The sequence below is a fragment of the Eptatretus burgeri genome, chromosome 2, assembly GCF_056783735.1.
Source record: "Eptatretus burgeri isolate ZD-2024b chromosome 2, Ebu_testis_v1, whole genome shotgun sequence".
Classification (NCBI taxonomy): Eukaryota; Metazoa; Chordata; class Myxini; order Myxiniformes; family Myxinidae; genus Eptatretus; species Eptatretus burgeri.
Window position 1 is genome coordinate 93558915 of NC_140962.1, and position 19131 is coordinate 93578045.

At 38.9% G+C, this 19131-nt stretch overlaps 1 protein-coding gene across 1 annotated transcript in view; it reads left to right on the forward strand.

Annotated features, from left to right (window-relative positions):
* The window catches only part of SARS1 (seryl-tRNA synthetase 1), a 37627-nt gene that overhangs the window by 16161 nt on the left and 2335 nt on the right, over positions 1-19131 (forward strand). Inside the window, exons 5-10 of the mRNA XM_085870311.1 lie at positions 2049-2192; positions 2856-3011; positions 3163-3384; positions 6733-6862; positions 7910-8067; positions 11776-11905. Coding sequence (XP_085726437.1) covers positions 2049-2192; positions 2856-3011; positions 3163-3384; positions 6733-6862; positions 7910-8067; positions 11776-11905 — 940 coding nt within the window. The remainder of the gene's footprint in view (positions 1-2048; positions 2193-2855; positions 3012-3162; positions 3385-6732; positions 6863-7909; positions 8068-11775; positions 11906-19131) is intronic.

Below are 19131 nucleotides of genomic sequence, written 5' to 3' on the forward strand. Positions count from 1 at the left end.
ACGTGGTGTAATTTGACATTGGTAGCTTCTTCCGTTCTCGAGTTATCATGCCAAAAACACACAAACAAACAAACAGAAACGGAAGTGATCAATATACTTACGAAATCTTTAGATTTCGTAAGTAAAAACGTCATGGGTCAGGGTCAGGTATCAAATCAAAGTGGGGTTGCATCAAAGCGGGACATCTTGGTACCCGGTCATCACTGCCAGCAGTTATAAAGTGACAATTATAGTTATAGCGCGGCGAAATCGCGCTGTTATATAATTGGCTATTCTGTCCTGTGTCTTCTGTCACACTTTTTTGCACCGTCAGATGTGCGCCCATTGGTCAGTTTCGTGATTACGTCATTTTTTTTCTCGTCCCATTGGTCAAGGCGCCTCCGGGTCCGCGCTGTCGACCAATGGACGCACAATCACGCAGGGAGCACGCGGCGGCGCCGTGACTTCGAATTGTAAATCGACATTTGCTTACGTTTCCTACGCCATCAAAAACGGTCGTCATTTAATTTGGGCACCGCAGAGCAGTTCCTGATGTCTTACTTATAGTTATAACTGCAAAATTGTTTCATCATTCTTAACCTAGACGTTTACTGCCCCCAGTCGCGCGATATCAAAGTATTCGCTTCTTGTTATTTGTGTTATTACCTCCACCAACAAAGGTGAAGATAGTTATGTTTTCACCCCTTTCTATCTGTTTGTCTGTCTGTCTGTCTGTCTAATTGTGTTCAGGATATCTCCAAAAGTTGTGGACGGATCCGGATGAAATTTGGTGAACAGATTCGGTGTGTGATAAGGACGAACTGATTAGATTTTGGGGAAGATCCGGATCCGGATCCAACTACTAGAATAATTTAAGTGATTCTTCACCATTGAGAGATGGGGCTAAAAGCGATATATAGCACAATATCTCAAAAAGTTGTGGACGGAGTCGGATTAAACTTGGTAGATACATTGGGTGTGTGACAAGGACGATTTGATTTGATTTTGGTGAAGATCTGGATCCGGATCTGATAATTTTTAAGTAATTCTTCACCATTGAGAGATTGGGCTAAACCGGTATATAGCACGATATCTCAAAAAGTTGTGGATGGATTGGGATCTGAATCCGGATCTGGATACGATAATTATTTAATCGTTAAAGTGATTCTTCACCATTGAGAGACAGGGCCAAAAACGACATAGTACTGTATAGCATGATATTTCAAAAATGTATTGGGCCCGATATGTTCTTGTGAATCAGGCATTACGTGTCAGAGGTGTGCACTCTACCGAGTGCCCTTCCAGTTAATTATTTAACATACCAGGACACAAAGACCACATAAAACGCATTACACAAAACTGCACAAACACCACACAAAACAAGTCCTGGCGAGTATCTGCGATCTCTGCATGCCTGTTTTATTGGTATACATGTTATTGGTGCAGCTTGCTTTATACTTATGCTCTTTCAGAACTGCTAAATATATTTAGGGTCAATTGAACAGGCTAATGTCCATCCAGTCCTCGGGCAGATGCAATTGTATGGTATATTCTTGATCACACGCTTATATTTAAAGTTTGGTTAAACATTGAAATGGTTTGCAAGATTATTATTATTATTATTATTATTATTATTATTATTATTATTATTGTTTTGTTGCATAATTAGAGGGAGCATGCAAACTGCTGATGCAGTCCCCCCCCCCCTTTTTACTATAAGGTGGTACTGATTTTGCCAATCTTGGAAGGATGGCAGGCTGAGTCAACCCACTTGGTGTTATCTAATGGCACAGGAGGGGCTCAAACTCAAGACCCTAATATCTTCAGCAAGCCACCTTAACTGTTAATATAAGCCAATACCATGCTCGTTTGTAAGATGAATCCAATTCATACAGTTATGTTAAATGGAATTTACTCTTGAATCCAAATTATATATATGTTTTATTATGCACTTTAGTTCATATCAAGTTTGTACCACCTACATGTATGTATAAGTTAAGATGATACAAGGTCTCATTTTCTGCTACTTCAACATTTTAATTCTGAGTTTTAACTGTTCCTGCTTGTAGGACAATGACAACAAGATTGAACGGACATCGGGTGACTGCATGGTCAAAAAACGCTACTCCCATGTGGACCTCGTCGTAATGGTGGACGGTTTTGAGGGGGAGAAGGGTGCGATCGTTGCCGGAAGCCGTGGGTATTTCCTGAAGGTGGGGACTTTGGTTGAAACCATAGCAAAGTGTGCATCATGATTTTGTTTCGATAAAGACCTCCAATGTTTGGGGGGGTTTTTTTGTCAATATAATGCAATATGAAATTATAGAACTGATATTCTTTGTGCCAAAAAATAAAATGTCACATACATTTCATTTTCTTTTGCTCATATTCCAAAAGATGTCTCTTTAGTCAATTAAAATGGTTTTTACAGGTTGATTGAAGTCAAATAACACATTTTCACTCGAGTATGTGTATTATAGAAACGATTTTTTTTCCCAAACCATATGAAAGGTACTTTAATTTTGAATCGAGTTCCTTTGAAAATTGAGCACAATTGCAACTATTTTTTAACAAATTGATTACTGGTGCAGAGGTATGTGCAGTCTTGGTTCAATTTTTGGCCTGACTTTTATGTTTTAGATTGGTGTTTCACAGATGGGGAATTTCATCACAAAGTATACCATCCGTTGGATGGGCATTGAGCCAGGGATCCCTTCTGGTAGTAAAGTGCAAGTAATAATTAGCATCCTTATCAGATCTAGCATAGTAATTCTCTGTTTTTGAGATTTTACTTTGGGTTTCCCTTTCATTAAGACGTCTGGATCGAGGAGATGTACAATGGGATACACTGGAGGTCTGTATCCATTTTCCCACAGGGACCACTGGTTTTCCTGGAACAAGCATTGCTTCAGTATGCTTTACGGCAGCTGGCCTCACGAGGATACACCCCGGTGTACACTCCCTTTTTCATGCGCAAAGAGGTCATGCAAGAAGTTGCACAGCTCAGCCAATTTGATGAGGAACTCTACAAGGTATCAACATCCAAGCTGTCCTTGTGGTTCAAAATTTCCTTTCATGTAATGTGTTGTTTTCCATGATCCTCGAATCTCGTCCTGTTGTACAATAAATACATTGTGTGGTATATACTGTGTGCTTGGTGTCATTTTTTTTTGTTTTTTGAAGGTCATTGGGAAAGGTTCAGAAAATGCAGAAGACTGCAGCGTTGATGAGAAATATCTGATCGCTACATCAGAGCAGCCCATTGCGGCACTGCACCGGGGTGAGTGGCTTGAGCCCAGACATCTACCATTGCGCTATGCTGGGCTATCTACCTGCTTTCGTCAGGAGGTCGGCTCTCATGGCCGGGACACTCGTGGCATCTTTCGTGTGCATCAATTTGAGAAGGTCAGCTTTCTCTCTTTCTCTTTGTCGTGTTTGTTTTATTTGAATTTTATCAACCACCTCGTACTTTTATAAATCCTCGGGGGGGGGGGGGCATTTATTTATTTATGCACATAAGGTTGGAGGTTGGTAGGGGAGATTTCCCCAACCATAATTATAACAAAAATAACTTTTGGATTTTGGATTTTAATTTTTGGAATAATTTGGAAATAATACCTACCATAATTTGGAAATAACAAAAATTTCCATAATTCATAGCTGTTTTTTCTTGATTCCAAAATTCGTAACTACATCCCCCCCCCCCAAATTACATCGATCAGATTTAACAAATTCATTGCAGAACCATCACTTTCTGTGTGACCTATGAGGTTGCGCTGTTTTTCAAATTGGTTGTCAGGTTTTCAGATGTCAAGGTTTTCTCCATGTACATTGGAATGTTATCCATGTGCAGTGACTTGTAATAAATTATTTTACCTTTGGATCGATAAGTATTCTCACTCAGTTTTGAAGCCATTTATGCATTATGTGCACTTGTCATGGTGTTAGTGAAGGTTTCATGTATACTATAATGCACATGAATCTTCAATTCATTACAATTAAGGGCCACTGATACTATCTTGGATGCTATGTTTATTATGCTCTCAGTTGTGAAAGAACACAAATGTGAAAGGAGTTTTCAAAGTAATTTTTCCATTGATGAGATATTTTGATTTATTTTATTAATTTATTTTTAGCCATGTTTCTTCCATCGAGTTATTTTTCACTTCTTGGGTACCAATATATGATGACAATGAATGGAGCAGTCACAGCATTCTGCAGGGGGATTTCATCCTCATTGAAATGGTTAAATACAGTTCTTTGTGATATGGGTAGTTATAGAAACTCAACAGATGAAGGGTTCTTATGTTGGGGCCATCTCGGGAGGGAATGGGGGTCTAATTATATCGTGTTTGAATATGTAACTAGAACGGTACTCAGTCAAGTGCATACACCACCAGGCTGAACAGTGTACCTTTTGTATCCCACTGATAGGCCAGATCTGCATCCGGACCTTAACAAAAATCGAATCGGCTTGTTCTTGTCACCTACCCAACTCATCCACCAACTTTTGTCATAACTCGTCCACAACTTTTTGAAATATCGTGCTATATATCGTTTTTGGCACCATCTCCCAATGGTGAAGAATGACTGAAAATTAAATTAAAATCTCGAATCTGGATCCAAATCTTCATTAAAATCGAATTGATTCGTCCTCGTCACACACCCAAACCTGTCCGCCAAGTTTTGTTGGAATCCATCCGTAATGAGATATTCTGCTCACAGACGGACGAACAAGAAACATGTCGGGCTCAGCACGATACTTCCAAAATCCACATCAACAATAGTTGCTATGGAAACAACAATTTGGTAATTTATAAAATTTCACCTATCAAGTGTTTGACTTATCAAGTGTTGTACATGATTGAATGTTTTGCATAACAAATTTAGTTGATACATTTTGTAGTTGCTGCCTAATATATGTTTTACATGTTTTGGAAGGCATTGACCTGGACCTTTGACTAATTTTGACCAGATTTTATACACCTACTCGCAGAGGTACCCGCACCTTGTGCCGAAGGAATTTAGAGTTTAGATACAATATGATGATTTTTAATACTGCCCATCACCGGGTGGTGCTATTCGATACACATTTACATCGAGAGAATTGGGGTCTTCCCCCAACCCTGATCCCCATACCCTATGGGTTTGAAAATGTTTTCTTGCATCTCAATTTGCCAAGAGGATTCCAATGGTATGCAATATAATTGGGTTTACTACTGGTGGAGCCGATTCTATTAATGTACAGACAGAAAATAAAACTTTATACATTTAGATACTACACATGCCTGCACATATGCTCTGAAAAATATCTTGATTATAAGGTTTGAAGTTGGAGGTGGGTAGGGGAGACGTCAAAAATTTCCATAATTCATAACCTTCTAGTTGTATCAAATCTTGAATATAAAAATATAACATATCTTGAAAAATTCCTGAGATTTGGAAATAATAAAATGACAAAAATATCCCATTTGATTATAATAGGGTGAAATTGTTGTCTCTGCTGCGTGGGACTTTTTTTGCTATGCCACCAACCAAGATGAGCAGAACCTGAAAAAAAAAGGAAAGACAAAATTTATGAAATTATATTTTGCACGTTCTTAGCTTGGGTACAGAGGTAGTTTACCGATGGGGAGAATTTTAATTATGGCTGGTGACCCTCAAGTGTTACTGCAGAAGGCCCTCTTACAGAGGTCTTTCGGGTCTCAGGGTTTGAAAGGGGTCTACAGGGTGTTTAAGGGTATTGGGGAACTGAGAGGTCTTAAAGGATCTATCAGGTGTGAGAAGTCTAAAGTGTCGAAAGCAGGTCTAATAGGTCTACAGGTCGAAAAGGTCTTGTGCTCTAAGTGGTCTAAAGGGTGTAAAGGTCTTCAGGAGTCTAAGAGGTCTAAAAGGTATAAGGGCTCTAAATGTCTATACGTCTAAAAGGTATGTTCCATTAGTCCGAAATTAATAGACGTAGTGAAGATCCAAAAGTAAGGAATGAATAGATGTACTCACGGTCCAACTCGCATTCAAGCAGTATGTAATTAATATTGACATACTCACATGGGTCGACCGAGGCTTCACTGTCCACCCATGGTTTTAGGTTTCATATGCAATATATATATATATATATATATATATATATATATATATATATATATATATATATATATATATATATATATATATATATATATATATATATATACACACACACACACACACATCAAGTGAATCGGATGAAAATTGTTGATTGATTGTGACCTTCGACCTCTTGACCTAACGACCTCATTAAAACGATTGGCTTCCAGCTTGTCACTACCTCAACCAGGTGGTTAAGGTTCGTGAAGATTGGAGTGAAAACGTGACTTGTCGGCGATCTTCGATTTCAAAAGTAACAACCAAACAGGAGTGAACACATAATCTTCGGTGGCTGAAGTAAATATCGTATCCGGATCTGGATCTTGACCAAAATCTAATCAATTCGTCCTTGTCACACACCCATCCTGTCCACCAAATTTCGTCCGAGTCTGTCCATAACTTTTTGAGACGTCCTGCTCACATAGAAATTTGAGCAATATGTTTCGAGTGCCACGGGGAACAACATGAGAAAGCAGCTTGTCACGAGGGGGAGACACCTGCATTGGCCAGAGATATTCACAATTTGTGCTGATTGGTTCAGCATGTATGAAAATGCTTATAAGGAAGTCTCAGCCAACTTTGTTAAACTGTATACTGAGTGATGGCAGTTTGTCCTTGATTTATCAGGTTGAGCAGTTTGTGTACACATCTCCTCATGAAAGAAAGTCCTGGGAGATGTTTGATGAGATGATCGAGACGTCAGAGACTTTTTACCAGTCCTTGGGCATCCCTTACCGTATAGTGAACATTGTGTCAGGTAATGGACAATATTAGCATTTACTTTGCATGTGCTCTGAAGTGTCCCAAGAATGATCGTTTGCATTGATGTTTGTGCTGGCATTAGTTATGCACCAGGACGGGCTTGCTGAAACAATGCTATGGAGCAATTTCTGGATATGATACTAAAATTGAAAAGTTAGAGGAGTATGGTATTGCTTTGAAAGTTTTTCTTTATTGCAATTTATTAGCCCCACGCTTTTGAAAACAAACTGGGGGAGAGGGGGCATTGGAATCGGGTCTGTCTGTCCGTCCATCACGCTATCTCCTCTTAAACGGTTGGGCAGAAATTCACTAAACTTGGCTGTTATGATCACCACATAGCACAAAGGTGCAAAAGCAGTACCATTTTTGGCACCACCCCCTGGGCGGGATCAAAATGTCACACACCAAAGAAATGCATTTGCGAGAACATTTTTTAATGAAACTTTGTACTGTATATGTAATCAACATTGGGTGGGATGCATGAAATATGGAATGATTTTTTTTGGATTTCACCCCCAAGTTGTGGGGTCTTCGAGTAACAGAGATCAAAAATGGGGGAAAAAAATTTAACTCTAAATTTCATGTTGGTTCATTCCTGGTGGAACTTTTTGCCATCTTTCAACTTTCCTTCAAATGGAGAGCGTGGGGTTTTGCGATGGCACACCATCGATTTCGCTCTAGTTTTGATAATACGAAGGGAAAGACTTGTGAAAGAGCTAGTGGATTATCTAGTACAACAACAAGTATAATTTGGCATGTGTGTTGTGTGTTATTTAAAAGGCTTCAGATACAGCGAAGTATGAGGAACAGTTGCAACCTGACGATCGCAATAATTGATCGTCAAGTTTGTTTCGGGATTATCGGTTTATCAAAGCAATGATTCTGAAGCTCATGACTTTCAAGCTTCATTAATGATCCTCCAACAGGAGAACAGGAGATGGGCTCCAGCATTTTGTTGCAAAATCTTCCTCAACAAACTATATCGTTCATACTTTATCCAATTCAACAGCTGTGTGTCGAAATGTGTGTACCGTGATTACAGGTGCACTCAACCATGCTGCAGCGAAGAAGCTTGACCTGGAGGCATGGTTTCCCGGCTCGGGGGCATTTCGCGAGCTTGTCTCGTGTTCCAATTGCACAGATTACCAGGCACGCCGGCTACGCATTCGCTATGGACAAACCAAGAAGATGATGGACAAGGTGATTAGATGTAATTAGTCAGCTTGGAAGTTATTTTTATAAACATCAAAGGCATTTTTACCGTTCACTTCACTGACGGATTTAATCACAAGGCAGCATGTTGTACTTCACAAACATTCTGCTCTGTTCACTCCATCATTTGCCTGAGGTCATCTTCCATCTGCTTGGCAGTCAGCCAACATCACTTTGGTCAACCATCCTTGCTACTTATATATGATGTGAGAAAAAATTCACTTTCGCTTTACTGCGAAGCTTCATGTTCTTTGCCTTGTTTGAACCTCCATTGGAAATGAGTGAAATGAAACATTTTGAAAATTTCAAACTCTACTCACTCAGATCTCAACATCAATGTCGTACATATTATCAGGTTGTTTTAACTTGATGATAATTTGTAATACCAGGTGGTACGATACGATATACATAGACGTAGAGATAAATGGAGTCTTCCCCTCACCCTGAACCCCCTCCCTCAGATATGCTACCCCGACAGAAACCATACTCGGGGTACCCTTGGGAAACATGCAAAACTTGGTTGGATTTGGTTCGATAGTGGTTTCATCTTTTGAAGCATATAGAAATAAACACTAAATTAGCTTTATATATTAGATTTCACTTTTATGGGATAGATTTTTTTTACAGTTTATCTGTTAAAGGCAAAGGGTCTATGGGACTAATTGAGACTAGATTATTGCAAAAAGAAAATTCTTCTCAGACATTTGTCTCAATAACATATATTCCCTCAACTTAAAAAAGTTGTTTTATCAAAATTTGTTTTAATAAGGAAAGGCTCTTTATTTGGATTTATTTTAATAACTGATTCTATAATTATCGTATGGTATTGCACTTTTAAACTGTTGCAATTCTTAAAATACTTATTTTTATAAGTTTTTTTTTAATTTAAATTAGGGTTGGCAGCTGTCGAGAGTGAGTTTGAATCTCAATTTGGCTGTAAAATGTCATCCTGGTGTTTCACAGGCATGGTGAGGCCTCAGATGGATATTAAAACTGGGTGTCGTGTCTGCTCGTAGAAAACAGGGTCTTAGCTGAACTAAACCCATAAGTAGAAATGGTGGCTATAGCAGGGAAAGGATAGAGCGATGCAAAATGATCAACGCAAATTACCAGGAGAGAGAGATGAAAATAATTGGAGAAGGAAGGAAAGGGGGGGAGGGAATGATGCCACTCGGTTATTGCTGCGGCATCGCAAAGAGATCTATCTTATCGATGTGTTGGGCTCCTTCCTCACTCCTTAGACTGCCCCTTATTTATTTATTTTTAAATCATAAAACTCCCTAGTTTTTTTATTTTTTTTAAATCTTAAAGGGGGTATATAAAAAGGGGGTGACATCTGCTTGTATAAGTTGCTTATGATGTATGATCCAGCGCATTCATTCACAAGACCTTTTATGCCTTACTTTATACAAATATACCTTCTCCTCAAATCAAGAGCACCACCGATCAGCCATTTCTATTTTTGTAATGCTCAGGATTCTGTAAAATATTGGCCCGAAAAGAAAGCTGCTTATTTTGTTTTGCACGTTTCTTTTGTGGATGTTGAGTTACAAAAAGTCAATTTGTTAACAAATTTATTTAATTGGTATGATACCTCGAACGAAGGATGGGTATAATGGTAGGATGCTTGCCGATGAGCTTACGCGGGTGTTATGTTAAGTAATTGGAAAAAACAAATCCAATCAAAACTGTGCTCAGACTATGTGCCAGCAGTAACCACTGCATCGCATCATGTGATAAGCCATCCTTAAAGGAGGACAGGTACAGTGGCCTGCAAAAGTATCACCCCCCCCCCCTTCCAAAGTTTTCACATTTTGATGCCACCCGAGCTTATTTCATGATGCTTTCAAATCAAACTTAACATATAGACTCTTCCCAAACTACTCCAAAGTGATAAAGGTTTAAAAATGAAAATGCAGATAAAATGTAATTAAGTTAGATGAACAGAGAAAATCAGATGATTCTCAGTTGTATAAATATTCAACCCCTTTGCCTAATTAATGCTAAAATCACTTCAGGAGCAAATTATTTGTTTGAAAGGTTAAAAAAATAAGTGTAATTGGTTTTACCTCTACATAATCAGTGGTTTAACTTAAAAATTAAGCTTCTCCACTAATCTGAGAAGTTTTAAGGTGCAACTCACTTGGTCAACCAACAAGGAAAAGATGAAGACCAAGGAGCTTTCCAAAGAAGTCGAACATAAAGTGGTGGAGAAGCACAATTCAGGAGAGGGTTATATGAAGATTTCAAATTCACTCAGTACGGTATATTCCATCATTAAGAAGTGGAAGACGTATCATCCCACCCAGACTCCACCCAGATCAGGTCGCCCATCCAAACTCAGCAGTGAGGCAAGTAGGAGACTGGTTTGAGATTTCACTGTAAATCCAACAATGACTTTGAATGATCTGCAAGGTTCTATGTCCAAGATGGAGAGGGGGGGGTTCAGTTTTCATCAATCAGCAACATCCCATTCTCTTCACAAAGCTGACCACTGACAAGAAAGAAGCCATTACTTAAAGAGACACATCTAAAAGCTCATGTGGAGTTGGCGAAAAACATCATAATGACTGCAAGCATGTGGAGAAAAGTTTTGTGGTCAGATGAGACAAAAATCTAATGTTTTGGTATAAATTCAAAGTGTTACGTCTGGTGCAAACCTAACACTGCACATCACCCAGTCAACACCATCTCTGCTGCCAAGCATGGTGGTGGCAGAATCATGTTATGGGGTTGATTTTCATCAGCAGGGACTGGCAAGCTTGTCAGGATAGAAGAGACAATGGACGATGCAAACTACAGGAGAATCCTTGATGAAAACCTTCTTGAGTCAGCCTTAAATCTAAAACTGGGCAAGAGATTCACATTTCAGCAGGACAAGGATCCAAAGTACAAAGCTAAAAAGTGGCTGAATGAGAAGAATATAAATGTTCTTGAGTTGCCCAGTCAAAGTCCTGACTTCAACCCAATTGAACATTTATGGCGAGAGTTGAAGGTTGCAGTTCATCAACGATCTCCATCAAACTTGGCAGAACTAGAGAAATTTTCACGTGAATAATGGGCAAAGATTTCACCATCTCACTGTACAAAGCTGGTAGAGACCCTCCCCCAAAAAACTCACAACAGTCATAGCTGCACAAGGTGCTTCCACCAAGTACTGATCGAAGGGGCTGAATACTTTTACAACCAGTGAATTTTGATTTGTACAAGTTTTTTGAAGATATTCCTGACATGTAACCTCCTTCAACTACAACAGTGTTTCGTTTGATTTCTTCAGTTATGAATAAATAAGTTAATTTGGAAAAATCGTTTCCACATAATTCATAATTCATAATTCATATAAATGTGGCATTATTGGTCATGGGTGAACACTTTTGTAGGCCACTGCAGCTTGTCTCCTTGACACTGTTAGGATTTTAACTGTTCAATGGTATATTTGGGAAAGATAAGGCCTTATTGCCAGCACCTTGCCCATTTGGTTGAGCGCAAGGCTGACAATCTTAACTCCTGATCAAGAACCACTGCAATATCCCCATGAGGCTTCATTAGTGATCCTCCAGAAGGAAATTAAATCAGCAGATGTGGCTTCTTGTTGCAAAACGCTCTTTAACAAACAGTATCAGAGAGGCCAGATTTACTAAAGCATGTAAAAGGCTGTTGTGATATTTGTACTGTGCATGTTTCATTGTCATATAGACGGAATTTGTACACATGTTGAACGCCACAATGTGCGCAACCACCCGCACCATCTGTGCCATCCTGGAGAATTATCAGACCGAGGAGGGCATCCGAGTTCCTGAGGTTCTACGCCCTTTCATGCCTCCAGGTAACTATGAAAATGGTTTGAGGGTTCTATAGTGTATCTTTCGTCAAATTGCCATATTCAGGTTGTGTGTGTGTCATAAGTTATGATACATTTAAAAAGTCTGTGTTTCCATACCTGTTTGGTGTTCCTATTGGACCTAACAACTCGTAATCCTGGGATCCCATCTTCAAATCTCACACACTTTGCATATTTGTCCGTTTGTTTATATTAGTAGGTGGGGATCTTGGATGCCACTCCCTTTTCATAGGAACCATTTTTTGTGCTCATCCCAGCAGCCCCGAAGAGTATTGAGAGTCAATGACAGTGTGGACTGGCATCGTGTAGACCAGAACATATGGGCTTGGCTGATTTATAACCCTTCCATGACGACTAATAGTGATCCAGCTTGTAATTTTATGGATAATCAGATTGCAACATGGGCTTGTAGCATGGTATTGTGTACACTGTGGTCCTAAATGAGGAGAAAGCTTAGAAATTGAACCCAGTTTTAATAAGATAAACAATCTTAATGTTATATAATGCCCAAGTGTCTGTGCTTTCAGAAAATGTATACTTTGCTATGGGTCCTATGGATATAGTTGCTTACAAAGCATGTTTTTTTTTATCCAAACACAGGCTATTTTTTCCATTTTAATAGCTCACTAGCAGGGATACCCGTGCTCCGCACAGGAATCCCGTCGATGACGGCGGGTCTGAAGGAGTATATGTCAGTTATTTGTAAAATTGGAGAGGCTGCCACCATTATTATTTTTTTTCATCACCACTATAATATTATATTTTCCCCGCCATGTTTTATATGCAGAAGACTCGAGTTCAAAAATGTTAAGATTTATTGCCGCATCAGATAAAAAACCATAATGCCTCAACAATGTGAGGCTGGTTTCATGTCATCATTTGCGACTTAATTTATACGTCGGGAATAACCCAGCCTGGCCCAGCGTATTTGATTTATTTAAGTCTGTTATCCTGATAAAAATTGTTATATTATGTATACGAAGTTACAACGTACCTACGCCCATAACCATTCTATAAAATATCTACATAGCCCATAACCAATTAATTATAAAATATTATACACATATGCCATACGCCATCACCATTCTATTTATATCTGTAATATGTATATATACAAACCACCACCACCATTTTTTTTATTTCCCACCACCATTTTTATTTTTCACCAGCAACATGTATTTCCTTCATCGCACATCCTATTCCCGTTTATGAAATTACTGAAGTAGCTCAATAATTTTAGTGGAGTGCTCCAGGATGAACAATATTTGATGTCTTCCCCTCTGGGGCCAACATGTATAAAGCCTCCGATGATCCCACTCTGGAGCATCCCACATATAGCTGACCATGGGAAAAGCAAGGAGTCGATAATTCCAGCCCTGCTACTTTCAATGACTGTCCTTCTGCCTTATTGATAGACATCGCAAAGCACAAGCATACAGGAAATTGTAGTCTCTTAAATTCAATCGTTGAATTTGATGGAATGAATACATCTTCTCCTTTCGCACATCCTGTCATGATAGTGGCCTCAATTGCATGTGGTAGTAGTCTTTTCTCAATCAGTTTAGTTCCGTTGCAAAGTTTTGGTGCGTCGAGATTACGTAATAACATAATAGGGCATCCAACTTTTAACGACAGATTGTATGGAGGCAATCCTGGTAATTCCAATGAGTTTAGAAATTCTGTGCGATAATATATGGCTTGCTCAGTATCCAGTGTGGTGTCAATAGACTTGTGACTATGTTGTTCGCCTGGAACTCCTTGTAATAACTGATGGTTTATTACACGGACTGTTTCATTAAGTGGAGCCAGGATTGTTCTTTCACAGAGACACTGTATGTTTTTGTAATTAGTCGCTAAATTGGGATACACATGAGCCTATAATTCTTCCATAGATGAAACTATTGTACCACAGTCATCGGGAATAGATATTACATCATTTGTGTTCGGGATTTCACCATTTCCAAGTTTGAGAAGTAATTGTGCGAAATTGCCAGCATCTAAATCACCATATAATTTGACCCTCATACTTGTTGTTAGATGGATAGTTTGTACGAATGTCCAGAGGTATGAAGATTTTATACTGGCTTTCATTTTATCAGCTGGAGTGCCATGGGGTACTACAAGTAAAGTTTGTCTGAAATCGCCAGAAATAACCAGCGTAACTCCACCTATGGGCAGGTCTACTCCTCTTAAATCTCGCATAGTTCTATCTAATGCTTCGAATGCATCCTTAGGCGACATCATACCTTCATCCCAAACTATGAGGTCGCAATTCTTCAGCACTTTTGCTGCTTCAGTTTGTTTGCCAATGCCACAAACCGGATATTCCATTGTAGCTAAGTCGAAAGGCAATTTGAAAGCAGAATGCGCTGTGCGGCCACCTGAAAGTAGTGTTGCAGCTATACCGGATGAAGCAACGGCTAATGCGATCTTTTTCTGGCTCCTCATCTTAGCAAGCAAAAGGTTGAGGACAAATGTTTTGCCAGTACCACCCAGGGCATCCAAGAAAAATATCACACCACTTCCCTCTTGAACCGCTTCAGAAATCAGTTGATATGTATTACTCTGATCCTGTACCAGAAGCGGCTCATTGTCAGAAACAAACTTTGCGAGAGTATCTGTGTTGTAGATTGTTTCACGGAACTTTTCTCTATTGATGGTTGCGCTTTCAGACCTATTAGAAGAGGGAAGTCCCCACTTAGTTAAATCTTTCCTGCTCATGTATAATACCAAATCTTCAATGTATATCAGAGCCTCATTGAACATATCTGGTGTGTACTGGATGTCCTCTTGGGGATGTTCTCTTTGGAGACTGTTTTTACATCCTCAGACAGGGCCTCTTTGTGAATGTCCCATAGGCTCTTGGGATCTGACATCTCACACGCAGTTATCATAATAGCAAATAGATACCTCATGGTCGATGGGGATTGAGAAGCAGTTGCCTCTTCAAGCGTGGCGTTCCAATGGGCATCGTCTTCTAGGAGTCTGAGGAGATTGCAAGCCTCACGGAATGTGCTGCAAATTTGCCCGTCCACTGTTCTCAGGTCTATGAAACTCACTGGACCTCGTTTCACATGCAGGAGGAGGCGGACGCAGAAACACTCAAAATTATTGGGATGTCCTGTGTACACACGACCCAATGCATCAGATTTGTAAATACCGGGATATCCTGGAACTTCTGAACCTTGCTTCCTCCTGTTCCAACGTTTCTGACTCGAGTTCCAAGTGAAATACGTTGGCACCTGAGCATACAGTAGAGTTCGAGCAAAGTCATCAATTTTGCATAGTTTGAAAAATGCCAGTAAGTTAGAAATTGGAGGGTCTTCCGTCGGAAGTCGACGACTACCTGTATGTACAATAAAATAAGACTTGTGTTAATCATGCATTAAAAGAGGCATTTGTTGATGTGAATAGGGCCTATGATAAGTGTGTCGAATGCTTAAGTTATAATTTGGAAACGGGAATTCGGAATTAACTGTAGCACTATTTTTTCATTATATTGCAAATGGCATTGGCCCCATGTCAATCGGCTGAACTTGAAAAATTATCATTACGAATAGTGTGTCGAATGCATAAGTCATAATTCGGAAACCGGGAAGTCGGAAGTCATTGTCTTCAATTGACTGTAGTATTAATTTCTCATTCTCTAGCAAATTCCGTTGGTCCCATGTCAATCGGCTGAACTTGAAAAATTAACGTTACGCAATCAGGTGATGACGTCATAATTCAGAAACCGGGAAGTCGGAAGTCATTGTCTTCAATTGACTGTAGCATTATTTTTTCATTCTATTGCAAATGGCGTTGGCCCCATGTCAATCGGCTGAACTTGAAAAATTAACGTTACAAAATCAGGTGATGACATAATTCGGAAACCGGAAGTCGGAAGTACAATTCTTTTACATCGGGACACTCCCGGGTACATGTTCTGTCAGCATGTGAAGTTTGGTGAGGATCAGTCCAGTACTTTTCGCGTGCATAGGTCACAGAGAAACACACACACACACAGACACACAGACAGACAGACAGACACTTTCAACTTTATATATCTAGATTTTTTAGAAATGGGTTACATATTGTATGATTGTATATGTTGTCCAAAATGGTTGAAATGCATTTTTTGTTTGATATGTATCATTATACATAAGAATAGAACAATTCCTTGAAACAGTACATTTCTTATGACCTTCTGCATATCTTGGCACCTTCAAATGTGTAAAATCTCTGATTTTGCAAAATTTCCCACAGTCATAGTGAAACCTACAAAATCTTATTCCAGAAATTTGAAATACATCTGATAGAACATCTTAAATAGCAATTTACTTCTGCATAAAGTGATGATTTAAAATGGCAAGTTTCAACATGGATCATTACTACATACCAGTTTTTAGGTTCACTTCCATGATTGGGTCAAAAATGTTAGGAAGTACGTAACAAATTGCATTTACCAAGCTGCTACAAAATTACTGGTAGCTATAATCTTGATTTTATAACCAGAGAATAAGTTTACCAAGGTGGCCCTATGATATAAAAATCAATAACAAAGGCCAGTTTGTGTTCAGTATACAGAACATCAAAGGTCGTTAGGAAGTACGTAACGTTTTAAAGAAATCTGAACTTTTAATCCTAAGATGTTCGTTTGGTTCATCACAGCATGTATTTCTATGGTTAAGTTTATGTGCATATATATTTATGACCTGAATGAACACTGATCAATTTGATCAATTTGTTAATTTCATATGACCTTGACCTCTTTGCTCAAGGTCAAATATCAGGTAAACCAAATATTCTCCATATATGTGGTTTCCAATTAGTGTATAATACATATCTAAGCCATCAGACCAATTTTCGAATGATATGAGTGGTTCCTTGATACAGATAATTGATAACCAACTTTGACCCTGTCAGAGCAATAGAAAGAGAAAGAATTAAGCTCTGCCCAAATAGATCCTGAATCCCCATGATGTTTGCTAACAAATGATATGCAAATCTTAATCATACATTGACTTTCATTTTTTGGTCCCCCATGTCCTAAATGTGTACATAATACCTTGCTACAAGCCCATGGTACTCCTGACACTACATTAGTTTCTCGATGCTTGTATTCTAAATCCTTCTGATTTGAATCCTCAGCGTTTGTTTTGGCAGTCCAGTGTTCTCACCATTATGCCACCACCCTTTAATTGTCTCCTAATATGTTTGTAATTAATGGAAAAGTACAATAATATCGCTTAATGTCCTTACCTTGCATGTGATTTATGTACAAACCACTGAGAGCAGCTGTCCCATGCTTTACAATATCATCCCGTTTTATACTGGTGTCCTCTTTCCTACCTTCCTAGGATGCCATTTGTCCCGTATTGTCAGTAGTTTGGCTTAATTTGGTCGTAATGCCAATTACCATGATGCAACTGGCCTGTACGTACACAATGTAACCTTAACATGCTCTCGATGCCATCTCAGGCATATTATATAAATACTTCAAACACCATAGCTAAAGGGGATTTCAACCCCTGATCCCATAAGGGGCACTGCCCTTTCACTCTGCAAGGGGGCCTAGGTCAGCCCCCTTCACCCCTGCCTGAGTCTTCCTTTTTTTATGAAAGGTGGTCACTAGTACAAACTCTTACATGAGCCTGAGGCTCATAAATAATACACCAGTCATCTTTTTCAATGATGTTCAGAATCCTTGCAATAAATGGACTTTGTACGGTGCACGATTTAAGTGCTTCCCACGCAATAATCCACTTTAAAAATGATATGCGTGCGCGCGGACTCGGTTCTGCTCGACGGGCCGTTGTAACTCGCTGTTGCTAGCATGAAATCTGGGATTCAAATCAACTTTTTGACATCGTTTTTAGCATTTCATTGAAAGAGTGGAAATTTCAAAATGGTTAACTATGAAAGTGTGGACTGGCATCGTGTTGTTCTGTTATATATATATATATATATATATATATATATATATATATATATATATATATATATATATATATATATATATATATATATATATATATATATATATATATATATATATATATATATATCTATATATATATAATTGTTCTGTTGCTGAATGCAAATTGGACTCATGGAAATAATGAGAAAGATCCATGAATGTGAGGTGTTGACTTCGTACCTTTTCCTGTTGATACAATTATCAAGTGGCAGCAGTGGATATAACCTACATACACACACACACGGACGGATGCTTATACTTTTACCAATAGATGCAAAAATCTAGTACAATTTCCCTTGTGGACCTGGAACAAAACAAAGTATATATTTATTACGGCACCCTCCTCTGAAAGTTGATTAATAGTAAATATCATCATTTTAAACTTACCCTTTACATTGACAAGCCCCAGATATGACCTTCCCATTGCTGTTGAGAAGCACCCAAACCAGATACGATGTCTCCCTCTGGGAGGTCTGCATGAATGTTGGAAATGACGGCATTGTCTTTCCAATAGTGGATGTCCATTAAATAAATCACCAAGCCTGCCATGTTGACACGAGGTAATCCCGCAAGTTGCAAAGTCTGTTCACTGGCAGCAATGATCGAAGGTTTGGAAAGAACATACCCGTCTGAATCTTTTGGCTTTGCACTGGTCCACGTTCTCAGGAGTTTGCACGACGGGAAACTGTAAGCTATCAGCTTTGTGGACGAGTTCAGAAAGTTCTCCAACTCTTTTGTTATGCAGAGGCACACCCCTTTCTCACGAGTCCATTTTCAAGTATTTCTGGATTATTTTTAAAACTTTGTGAGCCATTTTAGGTTACAATCCTTATCTGGCATGTACGCTATGTGTTCGGCTGCTCCGATGAACCTAGGTGATAGAGGTTTCTGTGCATGCTCGCCAATCATTTTGGGACAAATTATGTCATTTCAAAAGTCGCGCATTGTGTATGCATAATCAGAATGTGATATACAGTACCTTCAGAAAGTATTCACACCCCTTGATTTTTGTCACATTTTGTTGTGCTACACCCTGAATTTAAAATAGATTAAATTTAAATTTTTTGTCACCGATCGACACAAAATACCCTATAATGACAAAGTGAAAACGTGTTTTTAGAAATTTTTACAAATTAATGAAAAATGAAAAGCTGAAATGTCTTGCGTCAATAAGTATTCAACTCCTTTGCTATGACACTCCAAATTGAGTTCACGTGCATCAAATTTCCTTTGATCATCTTTGAGATGGCTC